The following is a 14,690-nucleotide window of genomic DNA, read 5'->3' on the forward strand; positions in this document are numbered from 1 at the left end:
CACAAAAACTTATTGTACCTACAGGAGGCCTGTAGACTTAACCCCCGTCAAGCCCATTGTTTTTTTTTTATCCCGGTTTGATTTTAAGGTGGTCTTTCATCCAGCTGAAAGAAATATATGAGCTGACACCCTCTCTCAATCCGTGGAGACAGCCAAGGAGAGCCCCAACCTTCAGACCCAGTTTGACGATTGTGGTTCTGTTCAAAAGAAAACAAAGCTTTTGACAATGCAAGTTAAGTTGGTGATTTGAATTTGGTAATGGAGGCTCACCACTGAGGTACCGAAGGAGAAGTTTGATAAAGTGCTTGGAGGAGGCATTTAGTATGGACAAAAGGAGAACAGTCATTACATTTTTTCAAGAATGCTTATAGAATAACTTTGATTGAAGCACCTTATGTTTGAGTGCACCATAAGTAGCTCTTCAGCACGGAATGGACTGAAATAAAGAACTGGACTCAATACACAGTGCATTTATCAGCAATAACGAGGGTCACATAAGGAGTGATGATAACAGTTGTTATACACTGGAATATTGATGTAAATGTATTATATTGTCTCCAAGGGAAAAGTGTATGTGAATAAGCAGCAGTAAAGAGAAGAGAGTGTGATAAGAGTGGATGGAGGGAATGCATGAGAACTAGAAAGACCTGATATAATTTAGGAGTGGATTTTTTTATATATGAAAAATGTGATATTAATAAAGAATTTAAAGCATATAAAAGGTAGTTACTTTAGGTTGGCATTATCCATATTCATTAGAGATGTCTTGGAAACCCAACTAGTCTGTGACTTGTAGGAGTGGAGTTTGAGACCTCTGCTTGTATATCCAAACCACCACATATGTAACACCTGTGCCTGCAGTCTGTTCAAAGAGCCTATCAAATCCAGAATCTGATCATTTTGTGGGCAAAATCAAATCACTACCCCCACCAGTTCAGAGTTTGCTTCAAGTACCTGTCCAAGATCATTCCGTGGTCTCATAGGGCACTAATGACCTGAGTGATCTGCAAGCACTGCCTTCTTGGTACTAAATCTATCTCATGCATATTTATTGTGAATATTCCAAACACCTGACTGGTTGGGTATGCCCCAAGGACTGGGCTGAGAATCACTGTGATAGGGGAACAACTGGTTGGAGTTGAAAGTAAAACAGTTGTGAATTTCATCAGCTTTTGATTCAATGGATTCTGGTATCTTCTAAGGAAGAAACACAAAGGAAAGGGATTTAATTAAAATATATATAATTTAAAAAAAAGGACTGACTCACTTGTCCCTTAAGATCTGCATGCCCTAGTCACCTGGATACATAAGGTTGATTAGAACCTCCTTAGTGACTGATAAAGAAAAAAAAGTCTAATTGCAAAACAAAATAACTCATCAATATGTTTTCCTCATTAGAGCATTGTCCCACATGTTGAATACTTTTCCATTGTGCACCACCAAATTTATGCATCTTTCTAGCAAGCACTGTCTTTAGAATGCCTTGCTGCTCCTTTCCTGGCACCTCCTTAATAAGAAAACTTTTTTCTACACTCTATATTTACACACGTGAGCGATTCAAAATACAAAGTATGCCACTCGGGTTCTTAAGTCAGTTTCAAAATCTTTGTTTTCCAGACAAAAATGACTATGTTAAGAGATAAGTGAAAAGGACACAAAGAGGTTCAGTTTTTGGTTTTCTTTGCCAGAGGTCTTTTGACTGGCCAATCAGAGCTCTTGAGCACAGTGAAAGCCCCGTTCCTGACAGTATCTCACTAGTGCTGAGGCTGCTCTGATTAAAAGTAGTAGCAATGGCTGGAAGCTGGGGCTTATTTATTCTAGTCAGCTTTGGTGTAGTACATTTCACCTGGAACTCAGCTGGTAAGATGAAAAAAACTCCTTTAATCCTCTAATAGTTTCAGCTTTCTTTTATATATGTACTTGGATAATCAGTTCTGCAAACGGTAGGAAGGTTTTATTTTATCTACTGGAGGGTTTTGCTGCAGCAGCTGCTCGTTTGTACTTTGTTTTTATTGATCCACTTAGCTTCTACAAAGTTCTGTTGGAACCTTTAGCTTAAACTTTCTCGTTTTGTGACATTAGCATTTGTATATTTCAATAGCTCTTGGAAGTATAAATCATCTTGCACGCTCCACTTGCTTTTCTCTACAACACCAGGGCTTTTTTATTAGCAAAGTTGAATGTAGCCAGCGTATTTATTAAGAAGATGCCCTTGAGCGTGGTAGTATCCCTGGAGTGTTAGTTAAGTATCCTTCCTACAAACTCTTAACATTACACGTACATGCCTGTGGTATGCGTTTTATTCTCTGAGGTATGCAAACATCGATGCACAGCGCATGCATAGAACAGACAGTCGTAGCACACTGCTGCATGGGCCGGATAGAGCGAAGCCTTATGATCACCCTGTGGTTTCCGTTGAGGTGACTGAGACTTGAGCTGCAAATGTTGCTGGTCAGTTAAAAACTGTGAAGTGTCTTTCTCGGCATTCACTTTTTTTTTAGCTGCTTTGCATCATGGTCTTTTGTAGAAAGAGAAACTACACAGGACAGTTTAGTTGTATTGACACCAGTAAAATCTTAAGTGAACTATGCTATCTAATAGAAAATGACTCGATTCTCTGGCTATTTAGAAGTAAGGAGGAGCAGTTTTATCTATTTTAAACAAGCAACAGTAGAACTAAAACTGAATTATTAAAGGAGGTTTTTTTTACAGAAATATTACAGATGCTCTTTTAATATATGATTTCAGCTTATTTTAAAGAGTAGAGCACCCCATTTTATTCTGTAGAGCAGTTGCATATCTGGAGCATTTTGAAACCATTTCTAGTTGATAAATATATTAGGCTGTATAAAATCAGTCCTCCAATTGCTAGAAAGATTTTTGTTAAAAAAAAAAATCTGTATTTAAACTAAATGTCTGCATGTTGACTAACACCTGCTGCACTCAATGGACAGACATAGGGCCTTATTTGACATTTTGGGTTGTACTTTCTAGTAAACCAATTTTATACCTACAACAACAAGGACACTCTCTGCTGTTCCACACAACTTTTATAAAAGATGTGAACATTGGAAGATCCTCCCTACAGACCACTGTAGGCACTAAATTGAGTAGAGGAGCAACTGGAGTATTAGAAGAGGCTGACACAAACCACTTAAAGTACACAGCATTGGGGGTAGAGGAAGCACTGAAGATAAGTGTGGGTGTTAGTGTTCGGTGTGGGGGAGGGGGTGAAACCCTAGTGTCCAGTTACTGAAATTTACTGGCATGAGGTACCCCTTAAAGGCAATGTATATTAATACACACTCAAACACTTCTACTCACAAGGGAAGTCGTGAAAATCCAGTACAGATGGTTTGTTTCAAGGAAGACTAACTTCACCAGCTCTGAGATGGTATGAGAGAGTCTCGGTCTCAGATCCAAGAGTTAGTACTATTTCCTGCCGTGCCCATCTACCCCGCCCGTTCCCTTTTCCCTTCTCAGCAGCCCCATTCACAAACCATAAACTCACAAGTCTGGTGGTAAATATATAGGCTGCAACTTTGTTTATTAAGTGCAACATCAAACCATAAACATTCTTAAACCAAACTTCCACCTGAGCTGCAAAAACTTATGTTAACCTTATTTACCATCCTGCCATAACAGCTAGGGCAATGGTGTTGGCATGGGTCTCCATGCCTCTTTTACCAGGTCACCTCATCCTCCAGCCCACCCGCTCTTGAAGCCTCAAATGAGCTGAAGCCTGTAGCTTGGGTGTCTGTCTGCTATGACACACCAGCTGCTGTAGACCCGACCCCCCCCCCCCCCAAGCACAAAAACCCCTATGTAATCTAAGGGAGGGAGGGAGGGAGGGTTACAGAAATAAGACCCTGCAACTTGGAGACAGCCCCTTTGTTTGTTTGTTTCTCCCAGCCTCAACCTGGGTTGCTCACTAATTCCCAGCGGGGGCCTCAGTGGCAAAGGCTATTTAAATATGAATTAGACAATCCCCCGCTGTCCCTACCATAACTGTCACCCACCGGGCAGCAAGGTTAAGCCCATCTCGTGAGACCAGGGGCTCTTGGGATTAAACATACCACTTAAAACCTGAGTGTTTGGGAGGCCTAGTTTGTCACCATGCCAATAGTACACTCAAAATATTCACCTACATTTATACCCTCTCCCAATCGCATGTAAATATATTCATGGCTGCTTTTAACGGCAATTATGCTGCTTTTGTGAGGTTTTTAAGGGCACATAGTCATCAAAATATATATATGTTTTATACTTGGTTTTCCAATCTTGGTAACCAAAGAACTTCCATTCACTAGATATGCTGGATGCTGAGTAATAAAGCAATTGCTGTCCAGACTTGGTCTACAGTACTCGGTGTGGCAAAGGGGCTCTGATCATGACCTCAAAATCTGCAGAATACTGCTAAACTGAAGGGGGGAGTAGTGGGTGCCCCCTGCTGCCAACCAGGACCAGCTTCTGGAGGGAGTGCCACAAATGAGGATTAGTACCATGCTTTCTTCCCTCCTCCTCACATATCCATGTGTGGAGGAAGAGAGAGAAAAAGGGGCATGTTTAGTAGCAGTGGCTCAGGACAAATAAGGTACCACCAGTCAAGGAAGGGGGGGGGGGGTGGAGATAACTTCAGTTTTTGCACAGGCTGCTAGTTGGCCAAAAGCCAACCCTATTCCTAACTATTGAATTTATGGCTTGTGTTAGGAGAGCCATCATGCAGTGGCAACTGATGGGGTGCTGCAAGGAGGAACCTATTGTTACACTGCAACTTCATTACTTCCGATTGTATTACAGCACTTTAACCACTGTCTTCCAGAAATACACAGCATTAGACTAGAGCAGAGGTGCTCAACACATTCTTGAGACACACTAAGCCAGGTTGGTTTCAAGACATTTTCACTCATGGTTCAGAAATGGTGACTAAAACATTAGTCCACGTGGCCAAGGGATCTGAGCCCATATTGAAGTTGTAGCTAGAAATACTCCATTAATACTAATTTTCTGCCATCTTCTACATTTGCTGGAAGTCCTTCAACTTCTGGTCTAGAAGGTTGATTATGGGAAGAATGACTTTACCCAGGGTGTCATGTCCAAACTTGGGGCCTACAGGGCATTTTATTTATTTATTTGTTAGTTACATCATTGAAATGCTTCTTGATGTACATCATGTGCAACCAATCCTAACGTTCCTGGGAACACGTGAATGGGTGTCGGCTCTGCCATTAACTTCTACAGCATGACGACATAAGTTAGGTGATGTTCCAAATGGTGTACATATGCTGCAAAGTTGTTCAGAAGTGGCCCAAATATCTTTGGTTATAATTGTTGCCTGCCCAGGCCTGGATTTAGTCATAAACAGCATATAGTAGGTACCTACCTACCTAGGGTGCAAAATTCTGAAGATTCCAAATGTCTGAGCTAATAGGAGCTTAATTCAATTTACTTAGGACCATGCTGTATGATCTCTAGGGGAGAAGCTTCACCTTCCAGCCCTGCCTATGGGCACCAGCATCTTAAAATCCAACCCTGGCCATGTTCTGTTGACTTGCCTAGCTATTTTCTGGTATGTACTTATGAGATTATGTAGCACAGTGCTGCCAGCAACCTTGCCCCTTACTCTGTACAAGGGCATCCTTTTGTTAGATATAGTAAATATGGAAAACCTTGAATACCCTTATTTATCATTATCCTGATCATGTAGTTGTCACTGTCCTCCCCTCACCCTCCCTACTACCTCTAAGGTGGGAATCCTTGGCCCTTGAGGGCTGAAACCCAGTCAGGTGTTCAGGATTTCCCCAAGCAATATGCATTAGATCTATTTGCATACACTGCCTCTATTAACGCAAAGGACAGAGGTCCCTGCTCTGAGACATGGGCTGAGATGTAGCTTTGGTCCATCACCTAGCTGTGCAGCACAATCCACCTATATCCTGTTGGTATGGTTCCCCACCACCAATACCACCATATATATTAAAGAATAGCTCATGTGGCCAGTACTATGTCATCAAAGCCATGGGATAGCTGAAAGTATCTGCTTGCAGATATCCAGACTCTAGGAAATAACACTATTCACTATTAGTTGAGACTTTGTTTTAGTGATCGTTTTTAGTCCTATCCCAGTAATAATAGGATATGGTAGGTATGGAGATTTAGTATCATCTGAGAGTTGTAAAAGATGTTCCAATACAATCTACTGTTTTTAGAGCAGCTAGTTATATTTTGTATTTTTTGTTGGTTAATACTAAGTCTGTGAGGAACAAAGTATCAATTTATCTATGATTTGTTGATACACATAATATGAGGGGTAATGTCTATTACTGAAACTTGACTCCAGAAGATTTGGTTGTTTTGAATCCATTTTCTCATCATTTAAGTGTGATAATGAAAAAAAGAGAATGAATGTTGGCCTCGGACTCTTCATGTGGGTGCAATTGTGTACCAGTGCAGAAGGAGATAAGATTGTTGGATGTAATGTTGGACTGTCATCTTTTTTCAATGAAAGAACAAATTCTCCATGTAGTTAAATCAGCTTTCCATCAATTATCATTGTTTCGTTTAAAACCCATGTCATGTACAGTGGATTTTAGGAGTGTTATTAGGCTATGATTTGTCATAAATTGATTATTGCAATTCTCTTTGGGTGTTCCAGAGTACAGGATCAAAGACTTACAAATAGTACAAAATGCAGCTGTTAGGTTTGGTTTTTGGTGTTTCTAGATTTGAACATATAATTCCATTTTTGAAACGATTTCATTGGTTACCTATGAAATGTCAAGTGCAGCATAAAAGCTTTTTGGTTTTTTTTTTAGTATTATTCCTCAAATAATATATATGGTAAAATTCCTTGGTACAAGGCATTCACTCTTGTCTACATCAGGAAGGTCTTTAAGATCAGATTTCTCAAAATGTCTGAGTTTGCAGTTGGTGTCTTCAGTACATTGTGTCGTTACTCTGATTTCAGCTTTTTCTGTAGCAGGAATGTGGAATGCCTTGCCAGGTCAGCTTTCCTTTACTACTAATTTCTAGCAATTTAAGAAATTATTAAAAACACAGCTTTTTGTTCAAGTATTTATTGATAATAGTGCAGTTTTGGAAGTTATGACAGCAGCACCTTATGTTTTGGATTGTTAGTAGTATTTTATGTTTCTGTTAATTGATGATTTTTGTCTTACATTGGTGTATGTTTTATGGAAATGCCTAGTTTGTAGGCAGGTTAGAAGTGTTTTTAAAATAAAATATTTAGTGTTTCTCAAATGAAGACCAGGTAAAATAGGTGGTGGAGTACTTTATTGTATGTTTTCTTTTGTGAAAAAAGATTTATCAACGATTATTTGTGATCTTGGAACTCTGTGATCTTGACTATTAGTAGGTTTGAATTTACCTACTGACACAGACTATTTATTTAATGTGACTTTTAACTTGCAAGTTGATGATATTTCACAGGATGAATCTCTTATTAATTATTTAGATTCTTTAGGTTAGTCTCAATACGAAGGGGAAAACTCATTCTGGAGGTCACTTGCTCGATCTCCTTTCTTTTCAGATCGTATCCTCCCTTCTAGCTCATTCTCATTTATTTATTTATTTTTTTTTTGAAATAGTTTTTATCAAGGTTGTTCCTTATTCCGATTATGCTCTTAATTGTTTTGGGATCACTCTAAACAAATACTTTCTGCTTAAAGACCAGAATGTTAAACTACCTGTTAGAAGTCATTATGAGCTACCTGATTTAATAAAAACTCATCAAGCTCATTAGTAGATGATGGTTCTGAGACAGATGTAACAACCTTGATAGATAGTTGAATAAGAGTCCTAACTGTTTCTTTGTATGAAATGGCTCCAATCCATATATGTGAAATGTCTCATTCAAACTATGTACCTGGGTATACAGATCAGTTAAAAAATGTATGCTTAGAGTGGCAGGCAACCAGGAGGAAGTGTCCTTGCTGGCCAACTTTGGAAGATCATAATTTTCAATTGCAGTCTTATACTGTTAGACTGAAAGCTCAGAAATCATTTCAATAGAAGAATAGAGGAAGCTCCATTTTCAGCAAAAGAGCTTTTTGCTATTATAAGGAAACTTGCATCAGTAAATATTTCTAAAACAGATGATTCCTTCACAAGATATTGCTAGTGGTTTTTGTTTTAAAGTTCAGAAAATAGTTTCTCAATTTGAGAGTAATGCTCTTCCCATAGAAATATGTAAACCTTATCATATTTTTGGTCCAAGTTTTCAGTTGTTTTAAAATCTCATTTAGAAAAAATTCTGATGACAGCTAATAATTCCTTCTTCAGACTGGGTAGTGTTCATTCATCCATCCATAGTGAAAGCTTTGAAAGTTCATTTTTTTGTCTTTTTAAACACATGTGGTTAATGCATCCTTAAATGAGGGAGTTTACACCATGTGTTTTAAAAGTAGCAGTCATTATGATTTAAAGATTCCAAACTAGATCATACAATCATTGACAATTATCATCCCATCTCCTCACTGCCCTTTTCTGCAAAAGTAATTGAATTGTGTTTGGACAATTAGATGATGATCTTCAAAAAAAAAGGCATTTTGGATCAACATCAATTTGGTTTTAGAAAAGATCATGACACAGAAACATTGTTGATCTTTGGATGGTGTGAAGACGTGGTTTTGATAAGACAAAGTTCCTGTTGATTACTTTAGATATTTCTGCACCATTAATCATATCTTACTGAACCAGTTACAGTCAATAGAATTAACAGGCACTGTACTGTTCATTCTCATTTAGGAGGTACTGCATATTTAATGAATTTGAGAAATCTGAATTTGTATGTTAAACTGGAGTCCCTCAGGGCTCCTGTCTGTGGTGCTTTTCAATCTTTTTCATATAACATGCATGTTACTGAAATGTCTTGGAGTACAATATAAGTTGTATGCTGATTTGACATCCAATTTTTACTGCCAGACACATTTTTCCCAAATTATGACTGTTTTATGAAAATCATTCAACGGATTGAAAGTAAACTAAACCTTGCAAAAACTCAAATTCTTCTTTTGTCAGGCTTTATTGATGACTATTCTCTGTATTTAGAATGAATTCAGTTGAAATCTCAATAGTGAAAGAAATTAGGAATTTAGGAATTCAACTTGATACTACATTATCAATGAAGAAACAAGTTCAGGGTATGATTCAAAGGTCTTTCATAAACTTAAAATAGTTGGACGTATTAGATTTTTTGTTACAGATGATTTTCCCAAGGTTGTTCAACCAGTAGTTTGTCCTCTGTACTACTGCAATGGCCTTTTCATAGGCACTGTGAGTATTTCCCTGAGTGCTTTACAAGTTGCTCGGAACTCTTAGTAAAAGTTTTATTATAGGGAGGTCGCATTGACCATATTACTCCTATTTTGAAGTCCCTGCATTGGCTTCCTATGAAGTTCTGTACTAATTTGATGTGTTTCCCTGACACTTGATTCTACTCTAAGATGTTATCAACCTTTATGCTCTTTGAGATCTTCCGAAAAACAGCTGCTTGAAGTTCCATCATTTCGGCATGTTGGAAGAGTATAGGTCTTCTATCTTATGTTAAGGGTCTTTAAGTTGTGGAATGCCCTTCCTGTTGAGAGCTTCGCTCTATGTAAACTATTGCTCAGTTTAAGAATGAGCTAAAAACCCTTATGTTTGTTCAAGCATATGGATTATTAGATTAATGATGCTGCTCTGCTTTTTGGTAATGAATGACTCTGTTAATGTTTGAGTGACATTTTATTTATTTTATTTTATGTTGTTCATTTTATATTGTTTTACTTTGTATGTACCTTTTTGTTCCCTGCTTAGAATGTTGCAGATACAGCAGGTTAGAAACCTTTATCTACAATATAGAGAACATATGATTTATACCCTAGCTTCTCCCCCCGCCCCAATGTCTTATCAAGTGTGACTAGTTTCTTCTGCTAATATTTCCCTCATGTACAGATGAAGATGGCCTTTTTGTAAATAAGACTTCTATTTCACACACAAAGAAACAGAATAAGAGCTGATTTAATGTCGTGCACTGTTCCATACAGGAAGCTGTAAAAAAATAAATCATCCCATCTCATCAAACCCAGTGTATATTATCTCTTCAGTACTCTTTGCTGAGAGTCTCCATATTCGCTGTTCAAAATAAAATTGTCCACTTCTCAGTATTCATTAGAGCTTGATTTTGTAATCTTTATATTATAAAAACATTGAAACATTGACAGGCACTGTTGTAATTCTATATCATTCTCTAAATTCAAACCTGAAAAAACCAAATAATTTTTGAGATAAAGAATGCAAAAGAAGTTGCAACATATTTTTGACACATGAGCTGTTAATTGTCGTTAAACCACAGTGGGGTCTCAAAAGTAGTGTGGGTAGCAAGGAGAGATGTTAGTTCCATTTGCAGAAGAAGCTGTTAACCTCAGTCAGAAGAATCTTTCCCCTCAGGATGCACAGTGCTTATGCTAGTGTTGAAATGAACTTAAGCCAAACTTCACGTAAGCTTCTGTTATGTTCATATGGCTTACAGAGTTTTACTAAAATGCTAGATCAGTCAAAATAAGGGGGAGGGTCTGATTTTTTACAAAATGACCACTAACCTCACATTTTTTTTCTGCAGCATACAAAGAAAAGAACTGAGTTTAGACAGTTAATTTCATCCTCAACATACATATCTTTAACAATTTGATTTAGTTTTTCCTTTTTTCGCTTTAGCTTTCAAATTTTATATAGGGTCACTCTCTGTTTTGAAACTTTTAAACACTCTGCATTGTTTATCCTCCCCTCTTTTCCCCTTAAGTAAAGTTGATACTTTTTCAGTACTGTATTACAAACCATAGCATGTGGTTACCCTGACACACATTAAGCATATAAAAACATCAATGTACTCTATCACTACCAATTCCCCAGTAAGACAGCAACCATTCTTTGCTCATATCTGCGGCTCCCACAGCATTCACAACAAATTTACAGATTCAAGACAAATGCTAGCTCAGTGAAGCAGCGAGTTCAGTAAGTGTCCCATGTGTTCTTGAAAGCTCTCCACAGAACTGACATGCCTCTAGGCACATTCTTTATCAGAACAAATTCTTCACTGGGTCATTTGGGGGGGGGGTCAGAACACCCAAAAGGTATGCCTTCTTTAACAATAGGCTGTCGCTCTTTTTCTCAGTGTGAGAAGGCAGGAAAAATCCTCAAAGCAATAAATCTGCCTTAGTGACTTTATTTTTCTCCCAAACTCCCATCAGGTACCCCACCATCAATTTCAAAAAACCTTGGATTAGGGAACATAACCCAAAAAAGGTGAGCCAGGGCAGGCCCTCCTGCTCCCCACACCACACACCTCCTTGCACGCTCATTTGGTCAGAGAGAAATTTTGCTGTCAAAGAAAGGATATGCTTTATACAAATAGCTGGATACCCATTCACTACTACATTTAAAGGCTCATTTTCGAAAGAGATGGACGTCCAAAAAGTGACAAATCGGCACTTGGACATCCATCTTGCAGAGATGTCCAAATCGGTACAATCGAAACCCGATTTTGGACGTCTTTCTCAGAAGTCCGTCGCAAAGACGTCCAAATCTCAAGGGGGGGGGGGCGTATCGGAGGCGTGGTCGAGGCTGGACTTGGGCGTTCCTAAGACTTGGATGTCTTTGAGCCATAATGGAAAAAAGCAAAGACGTCCTGTTTTTATTACAAATAAGGCACAAAAAGGTGCCCGAAATGACCAGATGACTGGAGGGAATCGGGGATGACCTCCCATTACTCCCCCAGTGGTCACTAGCCCTCTCCCACCCTCAAAAACCATGATTAAAAATATTACTTGCCGGCCTCTATGCCAGCCTCAGATCTCATACTGGGGTCTATTACAGCAGCATGCAGGTCCCTGGAGTAGTTTAGTAGTAGGTGCAGTGCACTTCAGACAGCTGGACCCGTTCCATACCCCCCCCCCCCCACCTGTTACGTTTGTGGAGGAAACAGTGAACCCTCTGTGCCCCTCTTCACCTATAAGGGCTATGGTAGTGGTGTACAGTTGGGAGTAGTGGGTTTTGGGGGGGCTGAACACACAAGGTAAGGGAGCTGTGTACCTGGGAGCATTTTATGAAGTCTACTGCAGTGCCCCCTAGGGTGCCCGATTGCTGTCCTGGCATGTCAGGGGGACCAGTCTACTAAAACTGCTGGCTCCTCCCATGTCCAAATGACTTGACTTTGGACGTTTTAGACTTGGACATCTTTGCATTCGAAAATGGCCGAAAATCCAAGGACATCCAAGGTATTTTCAAACACAAAGATAGATGTCCATCTTTTTTTCGAAAATTACCTTTTCCTGCCTCTGAATTTGGATGTTCTTCAAAGCAGTGGCGTAGACAAGGGTGGGCCCGCGTGGGCCCAGGCCCACCCACTTTGGGCTCAGGCCCACCCAGTAGCAGCACACCTATGAAGTGACTGGCAGGGATCCCCAAGTCCCAGCAGCCGAAAACTCCCAACAACTGTCCCTCCTGCATACCTTGTAAATAGCAGATCTTTGCCTGTAGCAACTAATACTGCTCGCACCAGCCCCACAGCCTTCCCTCTGATGTATTCCCGCCTATTCAGAGGGAAGGCTGTGGGGCCAACATGAACGGTGTGTATTAGTTGCTGCTCGCTGCCAGTGAAAATCTGCTATTTAAAAGGTATGCGGGGGAGGGAGATGTTTGAGAGACCATATGGCATGCAGGTGAGAGAGGGTGAGACCATATCACTTGTGGAACAAGGCGGAATTCTCACCCATCTTGGGCCCAGGCCCACCCAAAACTGGGTGTCTGGCTACGCCCGTGCTACAAAGACGTCCAAATTCCAACTTAGATGTTTGTTTCTAAAATGCCCCTCATAGTGACCCAAGTTTCTCTCTCTGTCTCTTTACATAGGCACCTACACGCACCCAACGTGTATCAATTTGAAATTACTGCCTAGCTACCGCATGGCCCAGGTTGTAATTTCATTTTTTACGCATGTCCACTACGGACCGGAAAATTATGTTCATCTTTTAGCCGCCTGGTTAACACATGTGACCATACCGCTAAGACAATGGATGGCAATAAGGTCTCAGACCCAAAATGGACACGCGCCAGATTTCATTTTCGGCCAAAAAAAAAAGTCTTTTTTTTTTTTTTTTTTTTTTTTTATAGGTGCACTGAAAAATGGATCTGCATGCATCCAAAATGCGCACCTACACTAGGACAGGCCATTTTTCAGCGCACCTTAGTAAAAGGACCCCTGAAAGGAGCACCTGTAAAGGTTAGGACTTTAAATTGGGCATTGACATTGTTTAAAAGTACCATCTTGGAAACCCAGATGAGGTGTATAAGAGCCAGCATGGCTAAAAGATGAAAAGGCTATTAAAGCCTAAATAACATCTTTCCAAAAGATGGGAAAAAACAAAAAATCCAAAAACATGTGCTACTGCCTCCTCCAGAGTTGATAACCTGAAAGCAGATTTCTGGTACCTTTTTCCCAAATGAGGTATATAAAAACAGTGTGTGAATAACAAACCAGCTCAAAATAAGTCTGCTGGATCTAGAAGAGGTTTCAGCTCATGGTCTCCTCAGTAATTTGGGGCTGTAACCTTGTTAAGTCAGACTGGCTCAACATACACAGCTTTTTCAGGGTATCCACAATAAAGTTTGAAAATGGCATGCACTACCGGGGGGGGGGGGGGAACATGGGGGGAGGAAATTCCCCAGGTCCAATTGAGAATAGATAGGAGCTTTTGCTGTCTGCTTTTCATTTTATTGAAAGTGTTAGTGAACCTAGCATTTTTCTCACTACAGTGGCACTGGGCCATGCATATTTAGGGTGTTTTTAAATGGAAATATGGAGGGCTTTTTAGTTTAAAAGTGGTAACTGCATGGAGGAATAAGGTGCTCATGCAAAGCATGTGGCACAGTAATAAAAGTTTGAAAATAAAAGTAAGTCTACCCAAATGCTTTAGAGGCTAAATTTTCTGGGTTTGTACAAAGCTACTTTGTCAAGGCTAAGGATCTATTTATGCATATTTCTAGTGCAGCAGGCTACCAAACATCCTTATTTCCTTGAGCAACTGCAAGGTGTTAATCCAATCTGAATAATGGGTGGTCTATTCTGAGACAGTAGCCCAAATGAATTGAACGCTTTTGGAGGGAAGTACGGAAAAGAAAATCAAGGGAGGAAGTGACTCTCTAGAGGTGGTCCAAAAAAGGGAGAATGTGCAACTACAGTAAGCCAGTTACCCCACTTGGAGGCCCACAGGAGCCTTGGTTCCTTGCTCAAGAGGCTAAGGAGAAACCAGCATAAGGGCTGCCTGTCTGCCTCTGGGAACAGCTGTGGACCGTAGAGGGCCAGATGCAGTAACGTTTACCCAAAGTTAGACACCATTAAGATGTGTGTTAAGTCAGTGCCTATACCAGTAGTTCCCACACTTGGTCCTGGAGGCACCCCGTCTAGTCAGGTTTTCAGAATATCCACAATGAATATTCATGAGAGAGATTTGGAGGCAGTGCATGCAGATCTCTCATGAATATTCATTGTGGGTATCCTGAAAACCTGACTGGTTGAGGTGCCTCCAGAACCAGGTTTGGGAGCCACTGGCCTATTCTATAAAGGTCATGAACACTAAGCAACCTTTATAAAATAGCGGTTACTATGGTTACCTATGCCAGCTTTGGGTATG

General features: G+C 39.9%; 1 protein-coding gene across 1 annotated transcript in view; it reads left to right on the forward strand.

Moving 5' to 3' along the window:
* The first annotated feature begins 1,770 nt into the window (after positions 1-1,770).
* Positions 1,771-14,690, forward strand: part of CST7 (cystatin F) — a 30,053-nt gene continuing 17,133 nt past the window's right edge. The window contains exon 1 of the mRNA XM_030194837.1: positions 1,771-1,860. Coding sequence (XP_030050697.1) covers positions 1,791-1,860 — 70 coding nt within the window. The 5' untranslated portion in view covers positions 1,771-1,790. The remainder of the gene's footprint in view (positions 1,861-14,690) is intronic.

This window comes from Microcaecilia unicolor, chromosome 3, assembly GCF_901765095.1.
Source record: "Microcaecilia unicolor chromosome 3, aMicUni1.1, whole genome shotgun sequence".
NCBI lineage: Eukaryota > Metazoa > Chordata > Amphibia > Gymnophiona > Siphonopidae > Microcaecilia > Microcaecilia unicolor.